This window comes from Dermochelys coriacea, chromosome 7 (assembly GCF_009764565.3).
Source record: "Dermochelys coriacea isolate rDerCor1 chromosome 7, rDerCor1.pri.v4, whole genome shotgun sequence".
In the NCBI taxonomy this organism is placed as follows: Eukaryota; Metazoa; Chordata; order Testudines; family Dermochelyidae; genus Dermochelys; species Dermochelys coriacea.
The window spans coordinates 83,639,103-83,665,641 of NC_050074.1; the positions used below are offsets into that span (position 1 = coordinate 83,639,103).

The following is a 26,539-nucleotide window of genomic DNA, read 5'->3' on the forward strand; positions in this document are numbered from 1 at the left end:
AATGTTGTAATGACTCTTGTTTCAGTTTTGATATTTACATGGCAAGGATTTTTAACCCTATTAATACATCATATATAAATAAATAAACAAACCAAAGAGTAGACCTAGCCTGTTCGGGTGGAATTGCGCTGTTCAGCTCTAATAAGGCAGCTTGGGATTGCCCTGAAGAAATCCAAATAGTCTGTGTTTTCCCATTGTACTGCCTGTATGCTTGAACCATATTTGCTTGGAACTTCTAGTCATACCTGCCTAGGTTCTAGTGCAGAGGTTGGTACCCTTTCAGAAGTGGAGTGCCGAGTCTTCATTTATTCACTTTAATTTAAGGTTTCGTGTGCCAGTAATACATTTTAACGTTTTTTAGAAGGTCTCTCTATAAGTCTATATATTATATAACTAAACTATTGTCGTATGTAAAGTAAACAAGGTTTTCAAAATGTTTAAGAAGCTTCATTTAAAATTAAATTAAAATGCTGATCTTATGCTGCCAGCCTGCTCAGCCCGTTGCTGGCCTGGGGTTCCGTTCACCTAGGCTGGCAGCAGGCTGAGTGGGGCCTGCAGCCGGGACCCTGGCTGGCAAGGGGCTGGCAGCCAGAACCCCGGGCCGGCAGCGGGCTGAGCAGCTCAGCCTGCTGCCACTCAGCCCGCTGCTGGTCTGGGGTTCCATCCGCCGGCTCCTGCCAGCCAGGGTTCTGGCTGCCGGCCCCATTCAGCCCACTGCCGGTCTGGGATCCCGGCCTTGCCCACATAGCGTGGGTACCTACCTTTTCCCTGGTTCTAGCCCATTCTCTTCCTCTCTCTCTCTCTCTGCACTGAGATGAGGGCGAAAGTGTGCTGAGCACAGGGCTGGGGGTAAAGGAGAAGGCTGAGGGTTGGTGTAGGGTCTGGCCAGGAGCTAGAATGAGGGAGGGGTCTCAGGGTTGGGGCAGGAGGTTTGGGTGTGGAGCATTTACCTTGGAAACTCCCATTTGGTGTGAGGGGTGCAGGAGCTCCCGTTTGGTGCTCAGGGTGGGAGTGGGGATGTGGGGAGTGCAAGAGTCAGGGCATAGAGTGTGTGGGGGCTGGGTATGTGGGGGGGTGCCAGAATCAGGGCTGGGGGTGTGCGGGGGGGTGCCAGAGTCGGGGCTGGTGTTGGGGGGGGGAAGCAGGGGTCAGGGCACGGGGTTGGGCTGTGTGTGGGGTGCAGGGCAGAGGGCTGGGTGTGTGTGAGGAGGAGTCAGGGCAGAGGGCTGGGGGTGTGGGCTGCAATTGTGGGGGTGCTCCCAGCCCCCTGCCCTGAGCGGCTCACGGCATGGGGCTGGAGGGGATATGCCCTGATTCCACCCCTTTCCCCAAGGTCTCTGGAGCAGAGAGAGGTGCTGGGGTTCTGCTTTTCCTTCTTCCCCTCCTTAGCAAGGGCCATCAGCTGCAGGGAGGGACAGGAACCCAGCATGCTGGGGGAAGAGGCAGGGGGAGGGTGAAGCTTGCCAGCCCTGCAAGGATAGAGCGGTGGCCAGGGGGTGGAAAAGAGCAGGCCGGGCCAGGCAGGATTTTTAGTGGCAAGCTGCTGTCTGCCTGGGTCCGGCAGGCAGCAGTGTGCCATTAAAAATTGTCTCGCATGCTAAAGGTTGCTGACCCCTGCTCTAGTGGACTCTCCCTCACCCTGGCCTCCTATAGCAGGCAGAGATGAGGTTGGCAGATGAAATTCAGTGTTGATAAATGCAAAGTAATGCACATTGGAAAACATAATCCTGACTATACATACCAAATGATGGGCTCTAAATTAGCTATTACCACTGAAGAAAAAAGATCTTGGCGTCAGCGTGAAAAGTTTTCTGAACAGTCAACAATCAGCCAGGGGGTGTTGTGAAGGCCATATGTATAACTGGTTTCAAAAAAGAATTAAATACATTAATGGAGGATAGGTCCATCTATGGCTATTAGCCAAGATGGTCAAGGATGCAACCTCATTCTCTGGGGGGGAGGGGGTGTGTGTCCCTAAACCGCTGACTGCCAGAAGCTGGGAGTGGATGACGGGATGGATGACTCGATAATTGTCCTGTTCTGCTCATTCCCTATAAGGCATCTAGCATTGGCCACTGTTAGAAGACAGAATATGGGGCCAGATGGACCATTGATCTCCCCCAGTATGGCAATTCTCATGTTTAAAGAGACAGTGAGTGAAGAGGTGAGTTTCACAGCCACTGCTTTGAGGGACTCTACGAGGCCTGGGGAGCAGAGACATGGTCTAATGGATATGCCCATGGGACAGTAAAGCCAATAGGATAAAGATTGAAACATGGAGGTGTTCCATTAACAATAAGGCTGTCTCTTTTCATGAGCATTCTTTTGGGGAAAGAAATAGTCCTTTCAGCCTCATTTTCCTCCATTTTGGAGAATGAGGGTGCATGTCACTGGTGAGGAGCATCTTGCCAATGTCCCTAATGCTAGTGTTTTGGGCCCTGACACTGCAAGATCTAGATATAGGTTTGCAACTTGAAAAAAATCTTTTATTTTTGTGTTCCATTTCAAGGTGCTTCTGTGTGCCTGTCCGTGGTAGGGAAGGGGCTGTCACACCTGCCTCATTACAGTGAAAACCTTCTGTTGGCCATTTCCTCTTGCAGCCTTTATTCTGCTGAAGCAGGTTATTCCCATTGAGTGGTGGACTCACTCCTACATGAGGTCTGAGGTGCTGGGGTCCCAAGAGATTTATATGCCGGGATGTTTTTTGATGGAGAACTGGGATTTTCGATTCATTTAAACTTTTTACAAAAATATCTGCTTCCCGCAGAGCAATTCAATTTTTTGGTCAAAATATTTTGGCCAAAACCCTGGCTGCTGCAGTTCCTTGAGAAGTGTCGTTCAGTTGTCTCATAGCCTCATTTTCCTGTGGGGGGGGCGGCCGTGGATGGACTAGTTCTCCCATAATGCACTGGGGTGAGGGTCTCTCCTGATGAACTGCATCCCCTCACCAACAGAGGAAATCATGTTTTGTCATAGGTGATGTAGTCCAACAAGGGAGCCCTGCCTCTAGAAAAGACTAGGAGTACGGGGCACCACACCAGCCTTTCCAAATCACAGGTGGTTGCTTTTAATATTTTTGCTGAAAATTAACCTTGTCTGGGGGAGAGGGATATCCCATTTTTTTTATGAGTTCTATTTATAATATGAATGACTTCAGGCTCTTGGAGTTTGTCAAGGGCTTGGCTGTGGTTCACATGCCTACCCACATGGCCGAATCCTTCACCTTGGCACTCATGCCAGAAATGTTGCTTAAACCGGCTAATAGGACATACCATATGCACCCATCATACATGTCACAAAGAAGACTCATCCAAGTGCTTCCTGTGTATCAGGGCGTCACGGGATTAGAGAAGGGGCTCATTAGATTTACCCATGACAGTGGCTATGCCTCCCAGAGCTCACCTTAAACCTGTCCTATCTGGCTTTAGACAAGACTAACCACTCAAATCACGCTCTATGACACAATTTTATTCCAATGCTTAACACAGTATTTTCAGCTTCCCACTTCTTACATTCAGCCCTCTGAACTTCTTTTACGTCCCCCACCACCTCTTTTACTGTCTGATGCCCTGCTCTGCTTTACCCATGAGGTGACTGCAGTGTTCACACCCAGCCTTCTGGAGAACATAACCTCATGTTTCAATATTACAGTGTCCATTTTTAAAAGGTCTCAAAGAACAATAAATGTGTCTCAGCCGTACAGTGAAAACTGAGGCTGGAGGCATGTGCGTGTTCATGCTCATGCAGGAGATGGCCAGTGCACCCCTGGTTGGTTGAATCGGATTTGAGGATGGGACTGTTGACATGCCCAAAGGAGCTCAGCCAGCTGAAGCCCCTGACCTGGAGACAGAGGGATGTGGGTGTCGGCTCTGTAAGAGCCTCATCAAGTAAGGAGCAGCGCAGGCGACAAGTCTCTGCTTCTGCATCGTCTCCGGTAGAGGAGGAAATGGGTGGCGGGGCAAGTTCATATGACTCTCTCTCTCTCTCACACCCTCCCACCCCCTGGCCTGTTGTGTTGGCTTTTGTGGATGCACTTGCCCGTGAAGCACAATTCTGTAATCTTGTATGGGGAGAGTTTTTGGCAAACCACTACAGTGCCTAAAACCACTATGGCTTATTGCTACTAGTAGCAGGGGTGAAAGTAAATTAAAGTAATTTATTGAAACATGAGGTATTCTGGAGTACTGAGCAGAGTGTGTGGTCTTGACTGGAAGAGGTAGGGCCTTTAAATACCCAGGCCCTTTAAATCACCCCCAGAGCTACCAGCTGCAGAGGTTACTGCTACAGAGCCCCTGGCCCTTTAAATCGACATTGGAGCCCTGCTGCCGCTACTTCAGGGCTCCAGCAGCAGGGTTGGGGGGGACACTTTAAAGGGCCAAGGGCTCCCCGCAGTGGCCGGAGCCTTGCAGCCGCTACCTCGGGGCTCGGGGGGCCTGGGTCGCTCATCTTAGACGCAGTGTTTGTTAGCCAGTGAGACTGTTGCTCTCTTGCCCAAGTCATTTGATACATGACTTACCCAACATTCTTCAAAAGAAACCAAGCAGCACCTTCTAAAGGGGGAGGAATAAATAGCTCAGTGGTTTGAGCATTGGCCTACTAAACCCAGGGTTGTGAGTTCAACCCTTTAGGGATCTGAGGCAAAATTGGGGATTGGTCCTGCTTTAAGCAGGGGGTTGGACTAGATGACCTCCTGAGGTCCCTTCCAACCCTGATATTCTATGAAAGTCTATGAAAGACAAGGTCCACTCAGGACACAAAAAAAAGCCCAGTAGATGCGTGTTCTCCTGAGGGAAAACACAGTCTCTGAGTGGTCAAAAGGATGGCTGGAAAATAGGACAATACCGTGGGGGCGGGGAGGTCCAGGAGAAAGGCCTCTAGGCGTGTACATAGAAGGGGCCCCACTGTGAGGCAAGGAGGAACCTATGAGGCCAGACAGACAGAGCTAGTGACAGCTACTTGTCCTATGTGGACAGGAAAGCAAGGCTGATGGCATGTCACTTAGCTAATTGTCCCCAGGCTTGCAAGCTCCCCTGGCCTTTTCTAAGGGTTTTGCTGTGTTCCTGTCCTCACGGCTCTTTCATTCTTTATGCAGAGAAACAGAAAGAAAAAGAGCATGCTGCAGCCATGCTACCCAGGGTGAAAGTTAGTGAGCTCAGCCTCAATCTCTTTAGGGCTAACAACTCCTCTTCCTGCCAGGAAGCAAGAGATGAGTGCCATATGACAATGCAGAATCAGTGTAACAGAGAGAAAGAGGTTGGGCAGCTGTGACCAATCCATGCCAATGGTCTGTCATATCAAATAGCCTTTTTGTAAGGGACCCCACATACTGAAGGGAGGTTTCAATTTTCCTCCCTTTTTGTAATAGATTCATAGATACTAAGGTCAGAAGGGACTATTCTGATCATCTAGTCCAACCTCCTGCACAGCGCAGGCCACAGAATCTCACCCACCCACTCCTATGAAAAACCTCACCCATGTCTGAGCTATTGAAGTTCTTAAATCATGGTTCAAAGACTTCAAGGAGCAGAGAAGCCTCCCTCAAGTCAACCATGCCCCATGCTACAGAGGAAGGCGAAAAACCTCCAGGGCCTCTCCAATCTGCCCTGGAGGAAAATTCCTTCCCGACCCCAGATATGGCAATCAGCTAAACCCTGAGCATATGGGCAAGATTCACCAGCCAGATACCCAGGAAAGAATTTTCTATAGTAAATGAATGACATTCACTTTGTGCCAGGGATACACCACCTGTGCCACTCAGATTCTACAGTGAGGTGCACCTGTGTAGGTAAGGTGGATTCAGAACTTATTTGTGAGCTGATGCACTTTAACCCAAAAGTCAGGACCCTTCAAGATCAGTCATTTCCAGTTGCTGCTGCCGAGCTGTAGATACGGGGGGCCGGGAAGTGGGGAAGGAGATGCAGTTGCTTTCTACAGTGTTTTGATTTTGCACTAAAACTTCTCTAACAATAAAAACTTCCTGCAAGTGGTACACGCTTTTTGTTCCCCTCCCCCCAAGTAGCACGCAGTAGTAGCTGAAGTTCTTTCTGGTTTGCATCTACTGTGATCACCATGTTCTTCTGCTAGATGGCCCCATTATGGCCTGACTTCAGCTAAAGCTGAATCTTACCATGTGTCCTACAGATTAATAGTGTGTTCAGAGATTTTGAAGGTCAGAAAGGACCATTATGATAATTGAATCTGACCTCCTGCATAACATGGGCCATAGAATTTCACCAGGTAATTCCCACATCAAACCCAATGCCATGCTACACAGCTGGCTCCAGTGTGCACCATGCGCATGCTATTGCTCAGCAGCATGCCTGCAGGACTGTGGAATAACACTGACTTCTTCAAAGGGATTACATTCCTTTGCTAGAAGTCTGTTAGAAAGGAGTTTCTTTTGGGTAGTATTTTTAGGGTTCTGTGGGGGTAGAGATTAAAGTATTCTTGCCACTTCCTGTAGGGTTGCAGATTGGGAATTTAGATACTATAAATGGTGAGTAGAGGAACTGAGTGAGGCCACACACTGTTCTGTGTTTAATCCACAACAAGAAATTCAGTCACAATAGTTCTTTGCTAATATACAGCAGTGAATACACAGATGAGTGAGCACTCAGAGGTATGTAAACTCAACACCTTCCCCAGTGAAGTGCCCCTTGGTAGTGAGAAAGAAACAACGGACAGGTTAACCAAATCCATATTGTATTTCTGGTTCATTTAACAGACCATTCCCAAAACTCTCAACAAGTTACTATTAGAAACGGAACAAACAAACAAACAAACAAAAAAAATTACACACGAACACTCTACATTCAAAACCCAAGTTAATGTCAGTCTGTTTCCGGTTGACGTCATATATGATTTGGTAAGCCAGCAAAATGGAGAAATGTCTTCGGTTTGTTTTCTCTTCCTGTAAAGGTGATGACACAGATTAATGCCAAACAGATTCAGACTCCCTTTATAGGCTTCCTGGAATGCCACACCAGCCCCAGAACCTTCTTCCCTCACCCCGGTGTGATGTGCTCCTGTCCCATGCATAGTAGGAGGATGCAGCCATGGGCGAGTTGAGGATCTAGGAAACATGCATGTCTTGAGTCTTTGTACCCACTGGGGGTGCAGGTCTTTTTGCAACACTAAACATTAGTAGCTCGTGTCTCGATTCCACAGGGCTTCCCTTCTTCTGTTTTGAAACTTTTAATCTTTCATATTTTTTAAAAAAATAAAAAAATATGAATTTAATGATCAAATGATGTGCACTTCTAGTAAAGCACAGTCCCGAGAGGCCTCCACCACGGCTCTCCAGGGCTGCTGTATCAAAACAAAACAGTTGGCTATCTCTGTAGGATTAGTTTTGGGGACTATGGGGGCAGTGATTAGGGCACCAGGTTCTCTTTTACCCTCTTGCCCCAAGTCTGTGTTTTCTTTTTGCAGTGATGGTCTGCTTGGCCATGCTTTCTTGGAATGCTAGACAAGTGATGACACTTCTAGTCATAACTCTGTGATCTCCAGTGGGCTCTCCATAATCACCTCCCTCATCTTGTGCATGGGAGTGGATTTGGCAGACTCGGTGCGAGCACTGCGGTCGTTATAGCTTCCGCAGTCCGTGCTCAGTGTCTCCAGGGACCGACCCAGCACTTTCTGGTCATCCTCCGGCAGGCTGTTGAGATCAGAAGGTAGCAGAGTGCCTGTGCTGCCATGCACCACATGGATACCATCTGGGCCTTTGAGCTCAACAGGTTGCTTGTGCCGGAACCGAAGGCTCCCCTGGCTCGGGCTCTGCTCCTCCTCTTCATCCAGGTCATTCTGAATCAGCTGCAAGAAGCCCAAGCACAAATCAACAACATGGGTTCCAATACTTGTGTCCCTTTCCCTCCCCTGCCTCCCTTAGCATCATTGCCAGTTACCCGTTGTCTCCTTGAAGGCCCTAAACCACTTTTCCTGAAGCATGGGTCCGCATGAGGAGCAGGTTCCACTAACTATATTTGTAGGCAGTGTTTTCTTTGCCACATCTTAAAGCTAAACTGGAATCCAAGGTAGATCTTACATGGTCTATGAGCATTAACACAAAATCTGTAACTATGAACTCCTCCACTCCTCCACAGTGGCACCCAGAGGCCTCAGCTGGGACCAGGGCTAAGTTGTGCTAGAGGCTGTACAGAAATATAGACTGAGACAGTCCCTGCCCCCAAGGAGCTTGCAATCTAAATGAAGTATTTATTTTTTGTATTACAGGAGGCTCATGGAATTGGTTTCTGAGCTGTGTTGGTCTTGGAGCAAAATACTGTGCAGTGGAGAGTGCAAATGGGGTGAGTTCAAGTGGGAGATTTCAACAGTAGATTTTCAGACACTTTTCCTTCTGACAGGCCTGAAAGAGACTCCGCTGGTTTTTGAGTACCAGGTCTGGGGGTTCTGGGGCAGATGGTGGGAGCAAAGGCCAACGTAGGCAGGGGAGGCCAGGAGGAAGGAGCTTTTTGCACTATCTGGGGTTGGGTTGAAGGGAGCTGAGGAGACTTTGGGAATGGAGGAGTCTTAAGTGGGAGGGGTGGGTTTGCCAGCATGACTGACGAGAAGTGAGTGGGATTCTGAGGGAAGGTGAGTGGAGGGAATGGGGCTATGTCAGGGAAATGGTGCTGTGTGTGAATGAGGGTTCAGAGTTGTGGGGAAAGAGATTAAAGGGAGCTAGGAAAGAAAGAACTGGCTCTGAGCTGGGGGTTTGTGGGGAGGGAGAGGAGGAGGCTGATTCCTCTTGTCTCCCACCACGCCCTGTATAACAAGGTTTTTCAGATTTTCATTCAGAAAGGGGGAAGGTGGTAGAAGAGGCGTCTCTTTTCCTCTCACCTCTCCATCAAACCCTTCCCCATAACCTCCACAGCCAGGTCTCAGCTTTTCCACTTTGAAAATCATCTTAACCTACAATGGTGGGGGTGCGGGCGCTGGTGAGGGGATAGGAAAAAGCAGGGGAGAGGGCTCTGCTCCCTGCAGCTCCACCATTAACAGGAGGCACTAGCTGCCACTGGCCGCTGTTTAGTTGTGAGCATAAAGAAGGAAGGATGGATATTTGACAATATTCTACAGAACAAACACCAGGGAGGAGTAAAAATCTAGCCTGAGGGCAGAAGAAGAGAAGCTGAATCAGAGAGGTGGCAAGCCTGGGAGACAGGAGCAAAGGGGGCATAGGAAATGAAATGTCCATGAATGGGGAGGAAAAACAAAAACCTGTGCTTTGGAGAGACAGTTTGAGATTTTGGTTGGAAGTGCAGGAGGAGATGTGAGACTGGATCCAGAGAGAGGCAGGCCTGGGAATCCTTCACAGAGACAGAGCTTGAAGCTGAGAAAGTAGAAGATGCTGCCACGAGAGAAGAGGACAAAATTCTGAGTCACACTATGATGGGGGGCCAAGAGGAGGAAAGCCGCCAAATGAGATGCTGAATGAGCAGGCAGCAATGTCAGAGAACCAGTAGAACAGAGCGCTGCAGAAACGGAGAGGCTGATCAGCTAACTATTATTATTGGAATGATATATTCTAAAGGATAGTTCCAAAGAGCAAATGGTCCAAGCAAACAGGATAAAGGGGAACTGGTTAATCATGGGATGTCACATTAACCAGGGGATGAAAAGAAGGGTCAGTGTGGACCTTTAGAGAGAAAAGAAAGACACTGTCTTGCTGTCAGACCCATCCTGCGGGAAACATACTCTGGTAAGTGGCATGCCATCAATTCCACTGTATTCCAGCACCATTCCATTCTGCACCTTGGTGATGAGATGGGCAGGAATGTGGCTATGGCTGGAATCTCTATTTGTGCCAAGTCAGAGTGTTTTTGTGAGTATGGTCTCCAGTAAAAGGTGGAGGGAGCCCCCTCCCCTGCATCTGGTTAAACTGGCAGCCATGAGCTCACACAACTTTAGGGGACAAAAGGGTCACCCAGCAGAGTTTAGAGCAGGTCAAAGGCATGGAAACAGACACTCCATTCCAGAGGGCACAGCAAGCATTTCCTCTCGTGTCCATGCACACGCTTTCTACCTCGGTAACCGAGGACTGGTCCCCCTGATGGGTGGTGGCTTTATGCACCATCCTCTGGGCAAGCAGTTTTTTCAGCCGCATATAGTCGTCCAAGACCACCTTCAAGAGAGAGCCCTGGATGGAGGGGGCAACAGAGAGATTATACAGAGATTATACCTCTCCGCCAGCCCCAAACTCTGAAACAACCTCAGTGAGGAAGTCCAGGTGTGAACCTAACTCCATCCAAGAGGAACCAGGCAGGCACTTTCCCCTAAACAAAAAATGATCTCAAAAGAAACTTTGTGCTTTCACGTCAATCCAGTGTCATCACGTTTTAAACATGGGATTGGCCATAGTGCATTTGCTATGGCTGTCACAACAGTTAGATGCCAAGGCTGGTATTCTGCTCAAAGATTGTGCTGTGTCTAGATGGGTGAATTTCAGAGCTGCGTTCCTGTTATGTTCCCAATAGGTACATGCAGCAAAGACTAGTCTGCACTGGATTGTGTCAGGGCAACGTTCCTCTCAGCTTCGGCGAATCTGAAGCTATTTTGAAACCTCACTGTCTCCTGCTCCTTTCATAAAGAAGGGCAATGACTAAGATGGCATAGGACCGAAATGTGAAGGCTATTGGACAAAAATGGAGGAAGCCAACACCACTCACCTTGATGGGCCCTTCCCGCATGATCTGACCTAGTTTGGCAATGTTGTCATATTCCTGGATGGCTGCTCGCAGGTAACGGTCATCATCAGGTTTGACAGCAGAGGGCTCTCTTCCAAATGTTCCCTACAACGGACAGGAGTTTCTGAAAACAAAACCTCAGCAAAAATGGGCCAGAACCATAAGTGGTGGGTATGAAAGGCTGGGGAGGCTGTGTCTACCCAAACAGCCCTGTGTGGTCCTGCCCACCCTCCACCCTCCTGCTTCCCACTGGTGTTCTGCAGGGCTGTGGGCCGGCTCTTTCCCCCAGAGCCCTGGACTGGGGCCGGCCTATGGTCAGGGACTCCGGGCAGCTGGAGCCGTGCTGGCGCCGCCCACCCGCCCTCCCTGCGCTCCGGGGCCGGGGGCCACGCTGCCCACTCTCCCTGCGCTCCGGGGCCGGGGGCCACGCTGCCCACTCTCCCTGCGCTCCGGGGCTGGGGGGCCACGCTGCCCACTCTCCCTGCGCTCCGGGGCTGGGCGCCACGCTGCCCATTCTCCCTGCTCTCCGGGGCTGGGGGGCCACGCTGCTCACTCTCCCTGCGCTCCGGGGCTGGGGGGCCACGCTGCCCACTCTCCCTGCGCTCCGGGGCTGGGGGGCCACGCTGCCCACTCTCCCTGCGCTCCGGGGCTGGGGGGCCACGCTGCCCACTCTCCCTGCGCTCCGGGGCTGGGGGGGCCACGCTGCCCACTCAGGGCCAGGGATGCTCGGGCGGCTGGGGCTGTGTGTGCCCTCTGGGCTCTGGTGGGGGAAGAGGGGCAGGAAGGGCAGGGCCTCGGGCAGACGGGGCGGGGCCTCAGGCAGAAGGGGCGGGCTGGGCTGGGGTAGCTCTATTAACTACAATGGAATTACTCCTGATTTGCACTGGTATTAGTGAGATGCGGACTCAGTCCATCTGAATCTGACTGAGCTGGCACCCCCCCCCCCCCCCGGAAGTAAGAATAAGCTGGCAGTATCTCACGTGAGTCCTGGCTGGGCTGTTCCATAGGTCTGTGATTTCACTCAGGTTCTCAGGCAGGTCATCCTCATGCTCTGCCTGCACTGCTAGCTCCATATTCCTGCAGAAAGGATCTAGCCACACAGGGTTAGCCCTACACAGACACACAAAGGGCCGAGGTGAATGAAGGGAGACAGTAAGATGGGGCCCGCTATTGCTGCTTCTCTGAAAATAACACATTGCTCTACTCTAGGGGTTTTATGCACTGTAACCACCCCTCCCAAAAAACAGATTCTGACAAGGGCATATCTCCTCCTTCCATCACAAACAAAATATGAACTTGCTTCAATCCTCCATTTGCCTTCAAGCTGTAGTTAAATTAGGAAGCATTTCTGTAGGATTAATTCTAAAAGCCTGCATCAGGCATTTAAACAACAACTTCAAGCAAAAACCATCTGGCCCAGACCCCTTCCTGTAAGAATCTATAGGTGATAAACTGTAGAATTGTAACATCTGCCTGCAAGTGATTTTCAAAGTTCCGTTGTGCCGTTCATCAGTAGGTGCCACAAGTCTGCACTGCTTTGATGCTGATGGTGCTGGATTAATACGAAGGATGACTTGCAAGAGAGATCCAGGTCTAAATAATGTTATGGTGTTTCCCGATACTACCAGGCTGTGGAATCCTAGCTTTCAGTGGCAAGTGGCTACTGAGATGATTTGTGTTGAAAGTGGTAGCACAGGGGTCGGCACCCTTTCAGAAGCGGTGTGCCAAGTCTTCCTTTATTCACTCTAATTTAAGGTTTCGCGTGCCAGAAATACATTTTAACATTTGTAGAAGGTCTCTCTCTATAAGTCTATATTATGTAACGAAACTATTGTTGTATGTAAAGTAAACAAGGTTTTTAAAATGTTTATGAAGCTTCATTTAAAATTAAATTAAAATGCAGATCTTATCAGTTTAGTGCAGTGGTTCTTAACCTGGGGTGCATGCACCCCTTGGGGATGTGAGATGCCCTTTCTGGGGGTGCGAGACATGCAAGATTTTTTTAGAAGGTAAATCATCGAAAACACAAATTAAGCACAGGCACATAAGTACAACTACTTTGTTGCATCAGACCTATGTTTTTATTAACATTATACATTTTTTAACAATTACTGTAATATACAAAGTTTTTAAGTTTTCACATTTTTAAGCTAATTGTAGTGTAATTTTTGATATGGGGTGAGAGAACATATTTTAAGAACTCCAGACCATCAGCAGGCTAAGTGGGGCCAGGTGTAGTGTATTAAATTGCTCCCCATAGGAATATGCTACTTCCGGTGTACTACTTACGGCTGCCAGTCCCGGTGCTCTGAGCAGCATGGTCCGGGGACGGGGAACAGAGGTGATTGGATAGGTGTGGGAGTCCCAAGGGGCCGGTCAGGGGTGTGGATGGGGTCAGGACAGTCAGGGGACTTGGATGGGGGGGTGAGGTCGCGGGGGGTGGTAAGGGGTGGGGGATCCTGGGTGGGGGTGGTCAGGAGACAAGGAGCAGGGGGGGTTGGATGGGTGGAGAGTTCTGAGAGGGGCAGTCAGGGGGCAGGGGGTCCTGGTAGGGGATGGTCAGGGGACAAGGGGTGTGTGTGTGTGTGCGGGAGGGGGGCTTTGGATGGGTCAGGGGCTATGAGGGGGGCAGTCAGGGGGCGGGAAGTGGGCCAGCTGTTTGCGGAGGCACAGCCTTCCCTACCATAGTGTAGTTATTAAATTTCTCCCCGTAGGAATGTGCTACTTATGGTGTGCTACTTACAGCTGCCAGTCCTGGTGCTCTGCAAGTAGCACATTCCTATGGGAGCAATTTAATACACTACACCAGCAGACAGAACCCCAGACCAGCGGCAGGCTGAGCGGCTCAGCCCATTGCCGTCTGGGGTTCTGTCCGCCGGCTCCTGCCAGCTGGGGTCCCGGCCGCCAGCCCCGCTCAACCCGCTGCCAGTCTGGGGTTCCGTGCCAGTAAAAATCGGCTCGCGTGCTGCCTTTGGCATGCGTGCTGCAGGTTACCAACCCCTGTGCTAGCAGAAGCCAGTGGTGGTACTAAAACACTTGTTCTGCCCATGGAATTCCAGAGATTCTTCCTGGTGTGCCATGTAGAGTGAACTGTGAACTCACCCATCAAAGGAATATTTATTTGTATTTGGCATGTCCATGATGTCCATGAAGCCTCGGTTCCCTGTGGAAGGCAGCAGGTATAGGTTAGACATTTATATAGGCTAAGTATAAGACTACAGCATGGCTGTGGGCACAAATCCACACATCTATTTTGAGGGAGAGATGGGGAAGCACCCTAGATCTTGAAGAAAACAACAACCAGCACCCTAGATCTTGAAGGAAACAACAATGCCAATGGGGGAGATATTATGGGGCTGATAACTCAAAGCTCTGGCAACTAAAAAAATTCTCCCAATGTCATATCTATATTTCTGATTTATTACCCACTAGCAGCCCTAAGTCTCTTTCAACAGATTCCTGGGTTTCTCCCCACTGCCCAATATCTATGTTTCACACTATTTCCCGCATATTTATTAGCCTGCATGTCTTCAGGAAGGATCTCATATTGTTATATCAACAAAAAAAACCCCAAAGTCTCCCACCTGTTGAGCCGGCCACGATAGCTTTTAATTTCCTTTTATGTCTGGGGAAAAAAAGGAAAAAAATTAAGTCAATTGAAAGAAAGACTTAATGGATAGAAGTGTGAGGAACAATCACGTGAAATGGGACAGTGCTTGCAAATCTCTTCCCATGTACAATCATAGGTCGCTAGACAGCAAGGACATGGCCTATGGTTTCAGGATGTTCTCAGAAACAATCCATTAGCTCAGCTAGTGCCTTCTTCTCTTGGCTGGAGCTCTAACATTTGTAGTCTCTCGCTGTAGGTATATTATTCCGGTGACTGCAGAAAGATCCTTTACATCAGTATTACTCAAAGGATTGTGCTTCTTGGGCTCCTGGTAATATTTTCAGCAATATGTGAGCTAGGAGCCTGAATTCCATTGAAAGACTAGGTACATTTAAAATTGGTGCCCATCATTTCACCCTGCAGTACCCAGTATCTTAAATTAGCCATTCTGGCCTATCATTCCCAGGTTGCATGGGTTACTCATGATGTTCTGTCATTTCAGATTATTGTTGTCATTTATTCTGCTCTATAATATCCAAACATTTAGGTTTATTCATATACTTGCATTATCCTGCAGTCCCAGGTGCTTAGGGTTACTCACACTGTTCTGTAGTACCAGTTCATGAGGATGAAGAGCATGGCAGCCAGGAAGAGGAGAATAGCCAGGATGATAATTGCCATCTAGAAAAGATAAATTATTTGTAACAGATGTGAGCAATTTTAAACCTGCAGATGGAGAGCAAACAAGCAGGATATTAATACAAGAAGAAATATTTCCAAGTTTTAGGCCCACTAGCAGCCCAAAGGAAGAAAGTACATACTGTAGAGAAGGGACGGTCCATCACCTGCTAGTGGATGCAGTAAAGCAACAACTCATCCCACTCCACTTGGGTGACATAATTCCTGGGGAAATAATTCCTTCTGCTTCATGTCAGCAGCTGTAAATACCACTTTCCTCTTTTTTTTTAAAAAAAGGCAATTTGGAGGCAATTTGCAAGTGCAAGAGGCACTTTCCTTTAGTGTCACCCAGTGGGTGGGCTGGACAGCCATGTCAAGTGATTTGCAGGGATGTGAAATGGTGGATGGCACAGGCAGGCAAGGAATCAAGGATGCCCCTCTTCTTTACCTGCAGCGCTGAGAGGTCATCTGGGGCCCTGGCAGTGATGGCAGGCTGCACGTCCAACACATTGTAATTCCTGAAGAGATTCCGCAGCTGCTCCTTATTATCATCAATCATCTGGATCACTCTAGGAAGAAAGAAAAGAGAGCGGAAGTTTGAATAGGGGCTCCTCTCATTTCCTGACCGCCAAAAATACCCTTTAAGAGTTTAAAGAAAAGATCCTGAACCCTCCTCCAGATAGTCCAGGGCACAATGGCATTGGGAGGCAGAAGTGCATGTTGCTTTGGGCAGCTTGGATGGTACCAGAAGAGTCTTTAAAAATGAGGTGATCAACAAGTGCCTGGCTGTGTAGCAAGCTAACCAGATTTCAGGGCTAGCAGATGTTTCTTAAAAAGTCAATATTGGAGTCTGATGGGCACTTGTTCTGGTGCTGGCAACAAGCTTTGCTGGTGGAGCTAAAGCAGCAGTCATGAACAGTTGGGGCAAAGTGGGGTATGTGCAGCTGTTATTTCATTGCCCTCACTGCTCTAGAGATGGAGACAGGATGCCTAAGTTGGAAACAATGCCAAATACGACTTCACCTTGTTTACATTGACCACTCAGTCATGATCAGACTTGTGTCACTAATGCATGTTTAAACACAGTAACATTTCCTTGGGAGGACAAGCCCATCCATACAGAAAGATGCATTAGACCCAGTGTTACTGGCATCAACCTTCTGATGCATTGAAATGAAGCATGCTGAGGTATAAAACTTCCTTATTGATTCCAAAAGCATGAATTCCCCTCCTCCTGCTTCCTTCCCTCTCCCATCTATGCATACGAGAGGCAGTAGCTTACCGCTCCACGTCCAGAATCCTATTAGTTTCTCTATTCACCACGTGAATCAGCAACTCTGTCTGGGCAGAGTTTACGCGGCCCTTTTTGTCCACATGGAACTAAGAGAGAGAAAACAGATGCTCATGATATAGCCACAGGGAACATGTCACCTTCTAGGGCAGCCATCCCAGGTTCTAGCACACCGAAGAGCTTTGTGCATGCTATCAGTTCTTTCATGGCACAGTTTGTCAGGAATTCAGAGATGGGGCTGAAACCCCGGTTCAGAACACATTCCAGAAAGGTTCTCACTAATAGGAGATTGTAAGCCAGGGCTTCTTGCAATGCCCCATTTGTCTTTTTAAAATTTTCATTTTGGGCTCACCTCTGCAATTTGCTCACCTACTGCTTTGACCATTCACCTCAGTCAGGAGGTCCTACACCATTAGCCAGCAAATTAAGGCCACTTTGGGTTTGAAATAAATGGCTGAGGCCTCTTCCTTGATTCAGCTGTTATACCTCCTTTCCTGCTCCACAAAGAGACAAACTGCTGTCCCAGAAAGGGCTGCTGTCATTGCCCATGCATGCAGGGGCAGCACAGACATTTGGGTTGAGGAGGAAGCCAGGAGCTGTTGAGTTCTAATCCCAGATCTTCCACTGACTTCTTGTGTGAGCTTGGACTGGTCACAACCCCTGTGCGTATCAGTTTCTCCATGTGTAAAATGGGGACAATATTACTTACCTCCCATACAGCTGTGCTAGGAGACTGAATTAGTCTGTAAGGCACTTTGAAGATGCTCATACTTTATGTAACTGCGAAGAATTATTCATATAATAGACCAGCAGAGAAGTGTGTGTGGGGGGGGGAGGGGAAACATGTCACCTCTCACATAAGCACTCTCCTCTTTCCAGAACAATAATAAGATGATATTTTTGTTGGCTCTATCCTGCAGTATTCCCACTGATCTGATACATTCTAACAAATCACAATGATCAAATGTCCCCAATCTGGCTATATCCCAACATGCTAACTTGTCTATACTGAGACATTAGATGCACATGTTTTACTCCTGTTTCAGGGGAGACCAGTTAAAAATAAAATAGGGAGGGGGCGGTTCTTGAACCATCCGTGGTAGATCAATCATTTTGTGACTGGATTTCTGTTGTAAGTCATAAAAACAGCCATACTGGGTCAGACCAATGGTCCATTTAGCCCAGCATCCTGTCTTCGACACTGGCCCGATTCCTCAGAGGGAATGAACAGAACATGGCAATTTCAAGTGATCCATTCCCCATCATCTAGTCCCAGATTCTGAGCAGTGTGAGCCATGTTATGGCACATCAGGGTGTGTGCATGGCCCAGGAGCTGTTATTACCTGCACATCATCTGAGTTGACAATGGCTCCTGTGATATTGGACAACAGACTGATGAACTCTTCCTCAAACTGCCGCACCTTGTCTGGGATCTCGTTGATGATGATTTTCACCCTCTGGTCATCCCGCAAGATGTAGATTCCGACAACGGCAGTGTCATTATGTCCTGCTAGGTCTGAAGCCATGATGTCCACCACAAAGTAGCCAGGGTTGTAGGCTGTGAAAAGGTCAAAGGTTCGCAGGATCCCATCCAAGTTACCTTTGGGGAAAGCCAATCACAAGTCAAGAATTAGCCCAATAATTTTAGATTACCATCAGTAAATAAACAGACTCCCAGCTTCCTTTGTGCTGTTCAGGCTGGGTGGGGATTTATCCATAGCAGACAACCTGGCCCATATCATCATCTCCGGTGTGAACATTATTCCTCTCCTTGTGCCTTGAAGGCTGTTGCCTCCTCACACAAACCCACTCCTACTTCAAATGGCTCCCCAGCAAGGGACTGTTGAAGCCATAGCAGAAGAAATGAGAAAAAGGAAAAGGTGCTGCCTATCTGTGTGGTGGACAGCACTGCATACCCACTCTGAGCCACAGAAACAGTGCATCAATTTCAGCCACTGCTATGGGAGGCTCACACATGGGACCAAAGAAATCTGAGAATGGAGGTCTGGCTGTAAACTTATGGCACCCTTAAACTTCCCCACTCAGACTAGCTAACTGTAATTTCAGTCCCTGCTTATGGGTGGGAGGGAGGGGAATGAGAACCTTTGGATCTCTGTGCTGTCTAGTGAGACATCTCTGCTAGAGGCTTGTGTGGTGACAAATGGGTACTTACCAATACTGAAGACACTGGCCACCTCCTCTGAGTCGTTGGAGTGCTGCTTGATGTAATGGATCCCCAGGATGTTGTACAAGACCAGGCTATTGTTCCCCACATCGGAGTCCAGTGCCACTACCTTGATCAGCTCTGAACCCACCTTGGCATCTGTCGCAACCCCTTTTGGGGGTGGGGGGCAAGAAAGGAAGAGAAGAAAATGGAGTAGGGTATGTAATATGAATCTCAGGCCACACACCCCGGAGCGAGGAGGTACTGTAAGGAAGAGTTTCCCCTGAAAATGCCAATTGCCATTGTGGCAGAGGGATCCTCCACCCCTGCCACCCCCCAAAATAACCCCTCACCAAGAAGTTTCCTTACCAGTCCTGTATGTCCCATAGATTCATAGATACTAAGGTCAGAAGGGACCATTCTGATCATCTAGTCCGACCTCCTGCACAGCGCAGGCCACAGAATCTCACCCACCCACTCCTACAAAAAACCTCACCTATGTCTGAGCTATTGAAGTCCTTAAATCATGGTTTAAAGACTTCAAGGAGCAGAGAAGCCTCCCTCAAGTCACCCATGCCCCATGCTACAGAGGAAGGTGAAAAACCTCCACGGCCTCTCCAATCTGCCCTGGAGGAAAATTCTTTCCCAACCCCAGATATGGCGATCAGCTAAACCTTGAGCATATGGGCAAGATTCATCAGCCAGATACCCAGGAAAGAAATTTCTGTAGTAACTCAGATCCCATCCATCTAATATCCCATCTCAGGGGATTAGTCCTATTTACCCTGAATATTTAAAGATCAATTACTTACCAAAATCCCATTATCCCATCATACCATCTCCTCCATAAACTTATCGAATAGAATCTTAAAACCAGATAGATCTTTTGCCCCCACTGCTTCCCTTGGAAGGCTATTACAAAACTTCACTCCTCTGATGGTTAGAAACCTTTGTCTAATTTCAAGTCTAAACTTCTTGGTGGCCAGTTTATACCCATTTGTTCTTGTATCCACATTGGTGCTGAGCTGAAATAATTCCTCTCCCTCTCCTGTATTTATCCCTCTGATATATTTATAGAGAGCAATCATATCTCCCCTCAACCTTCTTTTAGTTAGGCTAAACAAGCCAAGCTCCTTAAGTCTCCTTTCATAAGACAAGTTTTCCATTTGGAAGAACGGACAATATGCCCATTTGACCCTGAACCAATTCAGTTTGCCTAGCTTTGCCAGTAACCCTTCCCAAAGAGGGAGAGAAGCCAGGGCTATTATGGAGCTGTACAGCCAGACTCCTGTGTCAAATAGTCTTCATCAGCAAGTGAACCTCCCTGGGAAGCTTGCAGCTGACTGTGTAACCACCTGCGGCTGTCCAGGGCTTTGCTGGTAGATTGTGATTGGCTGTGCAATATGGCAGTTCTTGGGAATGGAGCTTAGCTTGGTGGGTTAATCCAAATCCCCTCCACTATCTCCTTGGAGAAGTTGGGTTTCTCCTCTCGTACAGTTTTCCTTTCAATAGTTCCCATCCCAGGCCACGGTGATCTCAGCCCTCGTCAGCCCAGGATGCTCAGGACTTGAACTTGTATCCCTGAATGGCAGCCTCTGTTTTTACCCCAGGGAAAACAGTCACCCAACCAGATGGCCATGTTCTAGTAACACCATCCCTTACCTGCCGTGTAGTCTGACTTAGAGAACCGGGGAGGCTGATCATTAATATCATCCAGAAAGATCCGGACTTCCTGCAGAGTGGTGTCTGTGCTGGGGTCCAAGGCCTGGATTCTGGCTGCCCTGTGACCCCTAGCAGGTGTCCAGTTCCTGTTACTGGAGGCTTTGACAATGATGGAGTAATAGGTCTCTGTCTCTCGATCCAGGTCTCGTAGCACCTGCAGCTTCCCATCCTGGCTTAATTTGAAATTGTTCTCCCTGTTACCAGCTAGGAAGGGTAAATGGAATGCAAGTCAGTCTTACCTGTGCCCTAAAATTTCCCTTCTGGATCTGGAACATGGTTGAGGAGAACAGATGGGCACAGAACTCCAGTTCAGACCCTAAACCTGGCCTTTCTCCCAACTGCCCTCCCCTCCCACAGGATTGCATTGGGTCTACTCCAGGCAGGCCCAGAAATGGTGTCCAGGTCTCCTTGTCCTCACAGAAAAACATTTCAAAATAATATATCTAGTTTCATACATTTACAGATCTTTTACAAACACCAAGTAAGACATATTCCCTGCCCTAAACAGCTCACTGAGTCTGCTCATGAATCCTGATTCTGGTTCTGCTAACACCAGGGAATCATGGGCTCTATAACATCACCAGTTCTTGAGAAATCATGTGATATTTTAAACACACGACAGGATATAAATAGAACACTCTGGATCCATTTCGGTATCTCCTAGAATTAGCCCCACTGATGCCATGACAATGGCTCCTCACATTCCCCTTACCATGTTACCTCACATCCACTGGTAACTCCCCTCTTTGGATAGCCTTTTATGTATGAAAAGTCCTCTGCATAAATACTTCTAAACCTGCTAGGAAAAAGCAGATGGGAGGGGTGAGCAAGTCCCCCATGGGATGTACACATGAAGGCCACACAACTGATATCACAGCTCTTGCCTAGGATGCTCCTGTGTGGCATGGAGGGTACTGGGTAAGGGCTCACAAGCTGTGCAAGTGTGTGTGTGTGTGTGTGTGTGTCTGTGTCTATTCCATGAATGCCAAGCCTTCAAAGTAGATGTCTGTGTCTCTTTCTCCCACCTGATTTTCCCTGGCCCTTTCTTCTCCTTCCTCTCAGCTGAACTAGCCTTTCAGTTTAATTGTTTCATTTTCTTTAATTCAACTCACGAGCTGAGTTTCCCATCTTATGAAAGAGGTTTAAAAACTATCCACCAAGAAGCGTGCTCACCAGAATAGGCTGTCACTGTGTGAAACATCACTGAGTTCATGTAAGGACTGACATCTCCCTACCAAAGGTTTAAACAGCTGTCAATGCACATACACACACACGCCGGTTGCTTTTTTATGGCACCCTGCTACAAGCAATTTTCCTGACATCCCTTTTTTCAGCTCCTAATTAACCTGTGTAACTGCTGGATGGTGTTTCTCTGGCTTAGTGATGCAGCTTCATACTTCATGCCTGGTAAGATGTGTTGGGGTCCTTGATACAGAGTGTCACATTGCCAGATGGAATGTGATACTGCCGCTAGCAACCTGCTCTGTGTGACAGCTGCATTTTTCATAGGGTGAGGAGAGCAGGCACTGCCACTACTGCATTTACAGAAGCAATATTGTGTTCATGCCAGGGTAAAGCAATACCTTATGGATTTTATTTTAGGACAATGGATGCCCTCTGCCTCTGCAATAGCTAAAATAACAGTACAGCCCCCTCAGGCAGGAGATGGGTTTGGAGGGGAGTCTGTGGGGGCCATCTGAAGAGTTCTAGGTAGAAAAATGGACACACATGCTGTAAGTTTCTAAAGGCAGTGAGTTGACAGGATTGCCCATCCACTTGGATTTTAAGTCATTTTAAGTCACCCCTGGAATAGCAGCAGAGTTGCAAGTTAAGATCAAGGAGTATCTTCAGGGCTGTGTGATGGTCCAAGGGCTAGAATAGCAGCTTTGCTCCCAGCCAAGATTGAGATGCAATAGCAGAGTTTAGGGGGCGCAAGACTGGAATAGCCAGGGACTGATGAAGGTCAGGATTTAGGTGCTGGGGCAGAGATGTGTTGAGGAAGCTTGCACAGCAGCTATCATTATACCTGGCTCTAGGCATTGCTCTCTGTCCTGCACCTTCACCAACACTGAGGCCTGGTCTACACTAGAAAATTAGGTCGGTTTAACTGTTGGTCAGGGTGTAAAAAATCCACACCCCTGAGCAGCCTTGTTAAACTGACCTAATTCCCCATGTAGGCAGTGCTAGGTCAACAGAACAACTTTTCCATTGACCTAGCTATCGCCTCTTGGGGAGATGAATTACCTACACCGATGGGAGAACCCCTCCTATCGGCATAAGTAGCATCTACACTGAACTGCTACAGTGGTGCAGCTATGCCACGATAGCATTTTAAGTGTAGACGCCCTTAATTCATCCAAAATTAAAGCAGCAGCACAAAACAAACAACACCCCAGAGAAACTGAGAAGGAAAGCAACCCTACCTGCTATGAAGTAATAGACGATAGCATTGGATCCCTCATCTGCATCCATAGCACCAGTGACATTCCCCACAATGGTACCAGGGCGGGAATGTTCAGGAACAGACAGAGCTTGAAACTGAGGGCTACCTCTCTGCCAGTGTGGGCCCAGGGAGAAGAGAAGGAGTGTTACAGGGGAAGGTAGTAGAGTAGTAAGAATAAACAATGATCGAAATGTTATAGAGCTTACTCTGACCTCAGGGATGGGAGACTTTTTCTCTCTTTGCTTTAAAATGCTAATAATAGACAAATCATAAACTTCATTCAAGCAACACCAAGAGCCTCAGTTAATCCTCAGGCACCACATTACTTATCGCATGTACTATACACTGCACCCCCCGGGCACCACAGGGACGGCTCAGGATTGGCAGCTGGATTGAGATGAGAATTTTTGTTTTTGTGGCTAATGTTCATTTTCACTTAGCACATTAACTGTCTGCTGTCTCACTAACTCCAGTGTGTCCTATGTCTACACAGGGATTAAAAACCCATGGCTGGCCTGAGTCAGCTGACTTGGGCTTGCGGGATTTGGGCTCCAGGGGTGAAAAACTGCTGTGTAGATGCTCAGGCTTAGGCTGGAGCCTGAGCTCTGGGACCCTTTGAAGTGGAGGGTCTTAGAGCTTGGGATCCAGCCTGATCCTGAATGTCTACACAGCAATTTTTAGCTCTGCAGCCCGAGCCCAAGTCAGCTGACCCAGGCCAGCCGAGGCTGTGCTGCTGGTCTTTTTTCACTGTGTAGACGTACTCTTATAGTCCATATCCCTTCACCTAGAACTGTCCACTGCAAGGAGACAAGATAACTCTGCTTACAGGTGGTCTCAGGAAGATAGGTTCATTGTCATCAATGTCATCCAGTGCCACCTGGAGAGGCTGCATGGTCTCATATGCGGGCTGGCCCTGGTCACATGCCACAATGATCAGCTGCAGGAGAAACACACACATAACTTTGATCCATACTTACCTTTTAAGACTCTGCAAAACACTAGCAAATGGAGGGGCCTTACTGCAAGCCAAGAGGTTAGTGTTATGCTGTATGATTGAATATGAACATTTATATCATTGATATTGTCACTGTTAGACAATTGCAACAAATCTTGTACAAAGTATGTCATGTAAGGTGTCAATGGAAAAGTTATGGTTTGTGAAGTATGATTATCCTGTTCATATGTATCATTTTTGTATCTGAAGTTATGAATATTGGCTATGTAGTGGCATCATATATATGTGTTGTATTCCTGGGTAACACCCACCAGGTAAAATTTACATTAAGGCCAGAGAGTAACGTATTGATGGCCCAAAGACACTTGACCCTCACAATGGGCCATAGAAGAAACTCATTCTGCCCAGACAGATCTTCCTGTGGATGCCGCAACAAGAGTATGGGCAATGGCTACACCCGGTGAATCATCAAGCCCTGTAAGGACATGTGGTATGGTCAGGTGACCCTGGACTCCATCTTGAGACAATAAATTTCCAGGCACATGGTAGAGGATATAAAAGATCTCTGAGATATCTCCATTTTGCCTCTTTCCTTCCCTGATTCTGTGGACTTACAACTAAAAGGAGCATTTTGAACTATGGACTGAGGACCTTCCAATCTTCTGGAAATTACCAGACAGACTTTACAAGCCAGCAATTTATTCCATCACTGCTACAAACCTGGTGTAAGGACTTTGCAACTATTTGTATGTAGATGATCTATGAGCCATTATTAACTCTCCTTTTCTTTTATTATAAAACCTTTAGTTTTAGTTACTAAAAGGATTGGCATCAGCGTGATTATTAAGATCTGAGTTATATATTGACCTGGTTAAGTGGCTGATCTCTTGGGATTAGAAGGACCCTATATTTGATGAAATTCGTTTTCAATAACTACTCATCATAGAGTCCAGTGTCTGGGTGGTGAAACAAGGGCTGGAATGCCTATGGAGACTGCATCTTTGGCTTCTTGCTAACGAGTGTGGTGAGACAGAAGTTCACTTTTGTTACTGGCTTGATGTAACCCAATGATAGAATAGCCACCACTTTGGGATGAGTCTGCCCTATTTCTCAGCACTTTGTCCTGAATTTGGCTTTCCCAGCTGTCACCCACTGAGGCATGGTGACAGTTAGGGACTGAGAAAAGGGTGAAGGCTGATAGAAGAGGTTTTTTTCTGGGTTAGGTATGAAAGATAACTGTGACCTTCTGTCTTAGAGCAAACGGAGTGGAATCGGAGAATGTATTAATATCATGTTCCCTTCAGCTGTCAGGCTGGTAAATCTTTTGATACATTTGATAAACTAGGGAAGTTTGTGCTCAGCAGCCTGGGGTGAGCTGAAGGACTAAAATTACTACAAGTCAAAAAACATACAGTCCCAACATTTACACCCCACCCCCCAAGGTCTGAGTTCAGCGTGCGTATCACCGTAAAGGTAGCTGGATTGCTCTGGGACAGATGATTTCTTTGGGGGAAGTTGCAATGGCAAACAGCAGCTCATGACCACAGTTGGACAGGGACAAGGATTGGGAGGAATACACCAAAGTGTCAGAGAAACAGTTAATAATCAGGACTTGCAGTTTCTAAATTACTGCTTCCTGCTACTTTTATTATTTGAGAGGTGAGGTTTTAATCATGAAAGTGGGAAATGCAGAGACAGAGCCTAACACAGTGAGTTCAGTCACTGTGCAGGACTCACCCATACCACTCTGGGGCAAGGTTTCAATCCTGACCTGCTAACAACCCCAGCTATTTCAGTCCTGTCTCCACCCACAAATCTGCCAGTGTACCCCGTCCTTTTCTGCTGCATGACCAGTCCTGAGCATCCATATAACTCTCCCTCAATCATAATATGTTCCATTCCCTGTGATGCCAGGTCTGAGACAGAGAAGGACAAACTTGGTAACAGTTTTGTGATATGGACAAACAAGCATGTGGACTAAATCCAAATCTAGTCACCACTCCTTTTCCCAGACTTACACTGTACACTGCTTGTTTCTCTCGGTCGAGCCTCCTTGCTGTCTGGATGAGTCCACTGCTAGAGTCGATGCTGAAGTACTCCCAGTCTTTATTCCCTGCTCCGGTTTTCAATAAGTTGTACTGTACAGCTCCATTGAGACCATCATCCTTGTCTGTGGCATAGACTTCATACACATTGGACCGGAGAGGTATTTCCTATTCACACCCACAAGCCGAATATCAATCCACGTACAGGGGGAACACACACCAATTAGTCTCCCAATTCCCCTCTCTACAGACTATGACAAGAAAAGTGGCCTGCAAAGTACTTAATGGGAGCCCTGTCCGTTTCTGTAAGCACCCACAAACATTTCAAGAGTGTCCCTGTTATGTCCTGTAAGGTGATCCAGGACAAAATACTGGCTTAAATCACACCAGTAAAATTCATGCACATCTCCACTGTACAGCTGCACTGCTGACAATGTCACTAGGTCTCTTGTCTGTTTGCAATGCTGCTACCTTGTGGCCACGACTGCTGTTACAGCTTCAGACATGCAGGAGTATATGGGACAGCTTCCAAAGGAACACAAACAAAGGCATCACTGTCTACACCTGAAAAACAGCCTCATTGCCTATCTGGGCTCTGTATGAGCTAAGCAGAGTTTCACGTAGACAAGAAACTGTTTAAAATATCAGTGTTTCAGTCCCCAGATTGAAGACCTCATTTATAAATACACTTGGCACCGACTGATCAGTGGTTTCCTTATTTTGCTTGTCTCCTGAAGTTTCTGTTCACTAAAGCTACCCTGAGAGTCCCCATTAATTTGCTCTTCTTGAACTCCTCATAAGTTCCTGTGATAGGGACAGGTTCTAGCAGGCTACAGTGATGTATTTTCCCAATATTTTAAGTAAAGGTCTTTAGAGAAAGGAGGACCCCATTCTTAGGGGAGGTATAGGCTAAAGGCAGGTTTGGGTCCTTAACAGTGGAGCCTCTCAA

General features: G+C 47.7%; 1 protein-coding gene across 16 annotated transcripts in view; it reads right to left on the reverse strand.

Annotated features, from left to right (window-relative positions):
- Positions 1-6,685: 6,685 nt before the first annotated feature.
- The window catches only part of CDH23 (cadherin related 23), a 555,581-nt gene continuing 535,727 nt past the window's right edge, over positions 6,686-26,539 (reverse strand). For 9 of the 16 annotated variants that reach the window (XM_043519492.1, XM_038408394.2, XM_043519494.1 and 6 more), the window contains 15 exons: positions 25,564-25,758; positions 23,417-23,527; positions 22,571-22,700; positions 20,088-20,351; positions 18,435-18,596; positions 17,605-17,861; positions 16,253-16,350; positions 15,419-15,539; positions 14,894-14,973; positions 14,267-14,307; positions 13,785-13,845; positions 11,663-11,792; positions 10,665-10,787; positions 10,022-10,135; positions 6,686-7,812 (listed from right to left, as the gene is read on the reverse strand). In XM_043519492.1, the coding sequence (XP_043375427.1) occupies positions 7,489-7,812; positions 10,022-10,135; positions 10,665-10,787; positions 11,663-11,792; positions 13,785-13,845; positions 14,267-14,307; positions 14,894-14,973; positions 15,419-15,539; positions 16,253-16,350; positions 17,605-17,861; positions 18,435-18,596; positions 20,088-20,351; positions 22,571-22,700; positions 23,417-23,527; positions 25,564-25,758 (2,211 nt within the window). In that variant the 3' untranslated portion in view covers positions 6,686-7,488. The remainder of the gene's footprint in view (positions 7,813-10,021; positions 10,136-10,664; positions 10,788-11,662; positions 11,793-13,784; positions 13,846-14,266; positions 14,308-14,893; positions 14,974-15,418; positions 15,540-16,252; positions 16,351-17,604; positions 17,862-18,434; positions 18,597-20,087; positions 20,352-22,570; positions 22,701-23,416; positions 23,528-25,563; positions 25,759-26,539) is intronic. The other 7 variants (XM_043519496.1, XM_043519502.1, XM_043519499.1 and 4 more) reach the window with 1 other exon arrangement.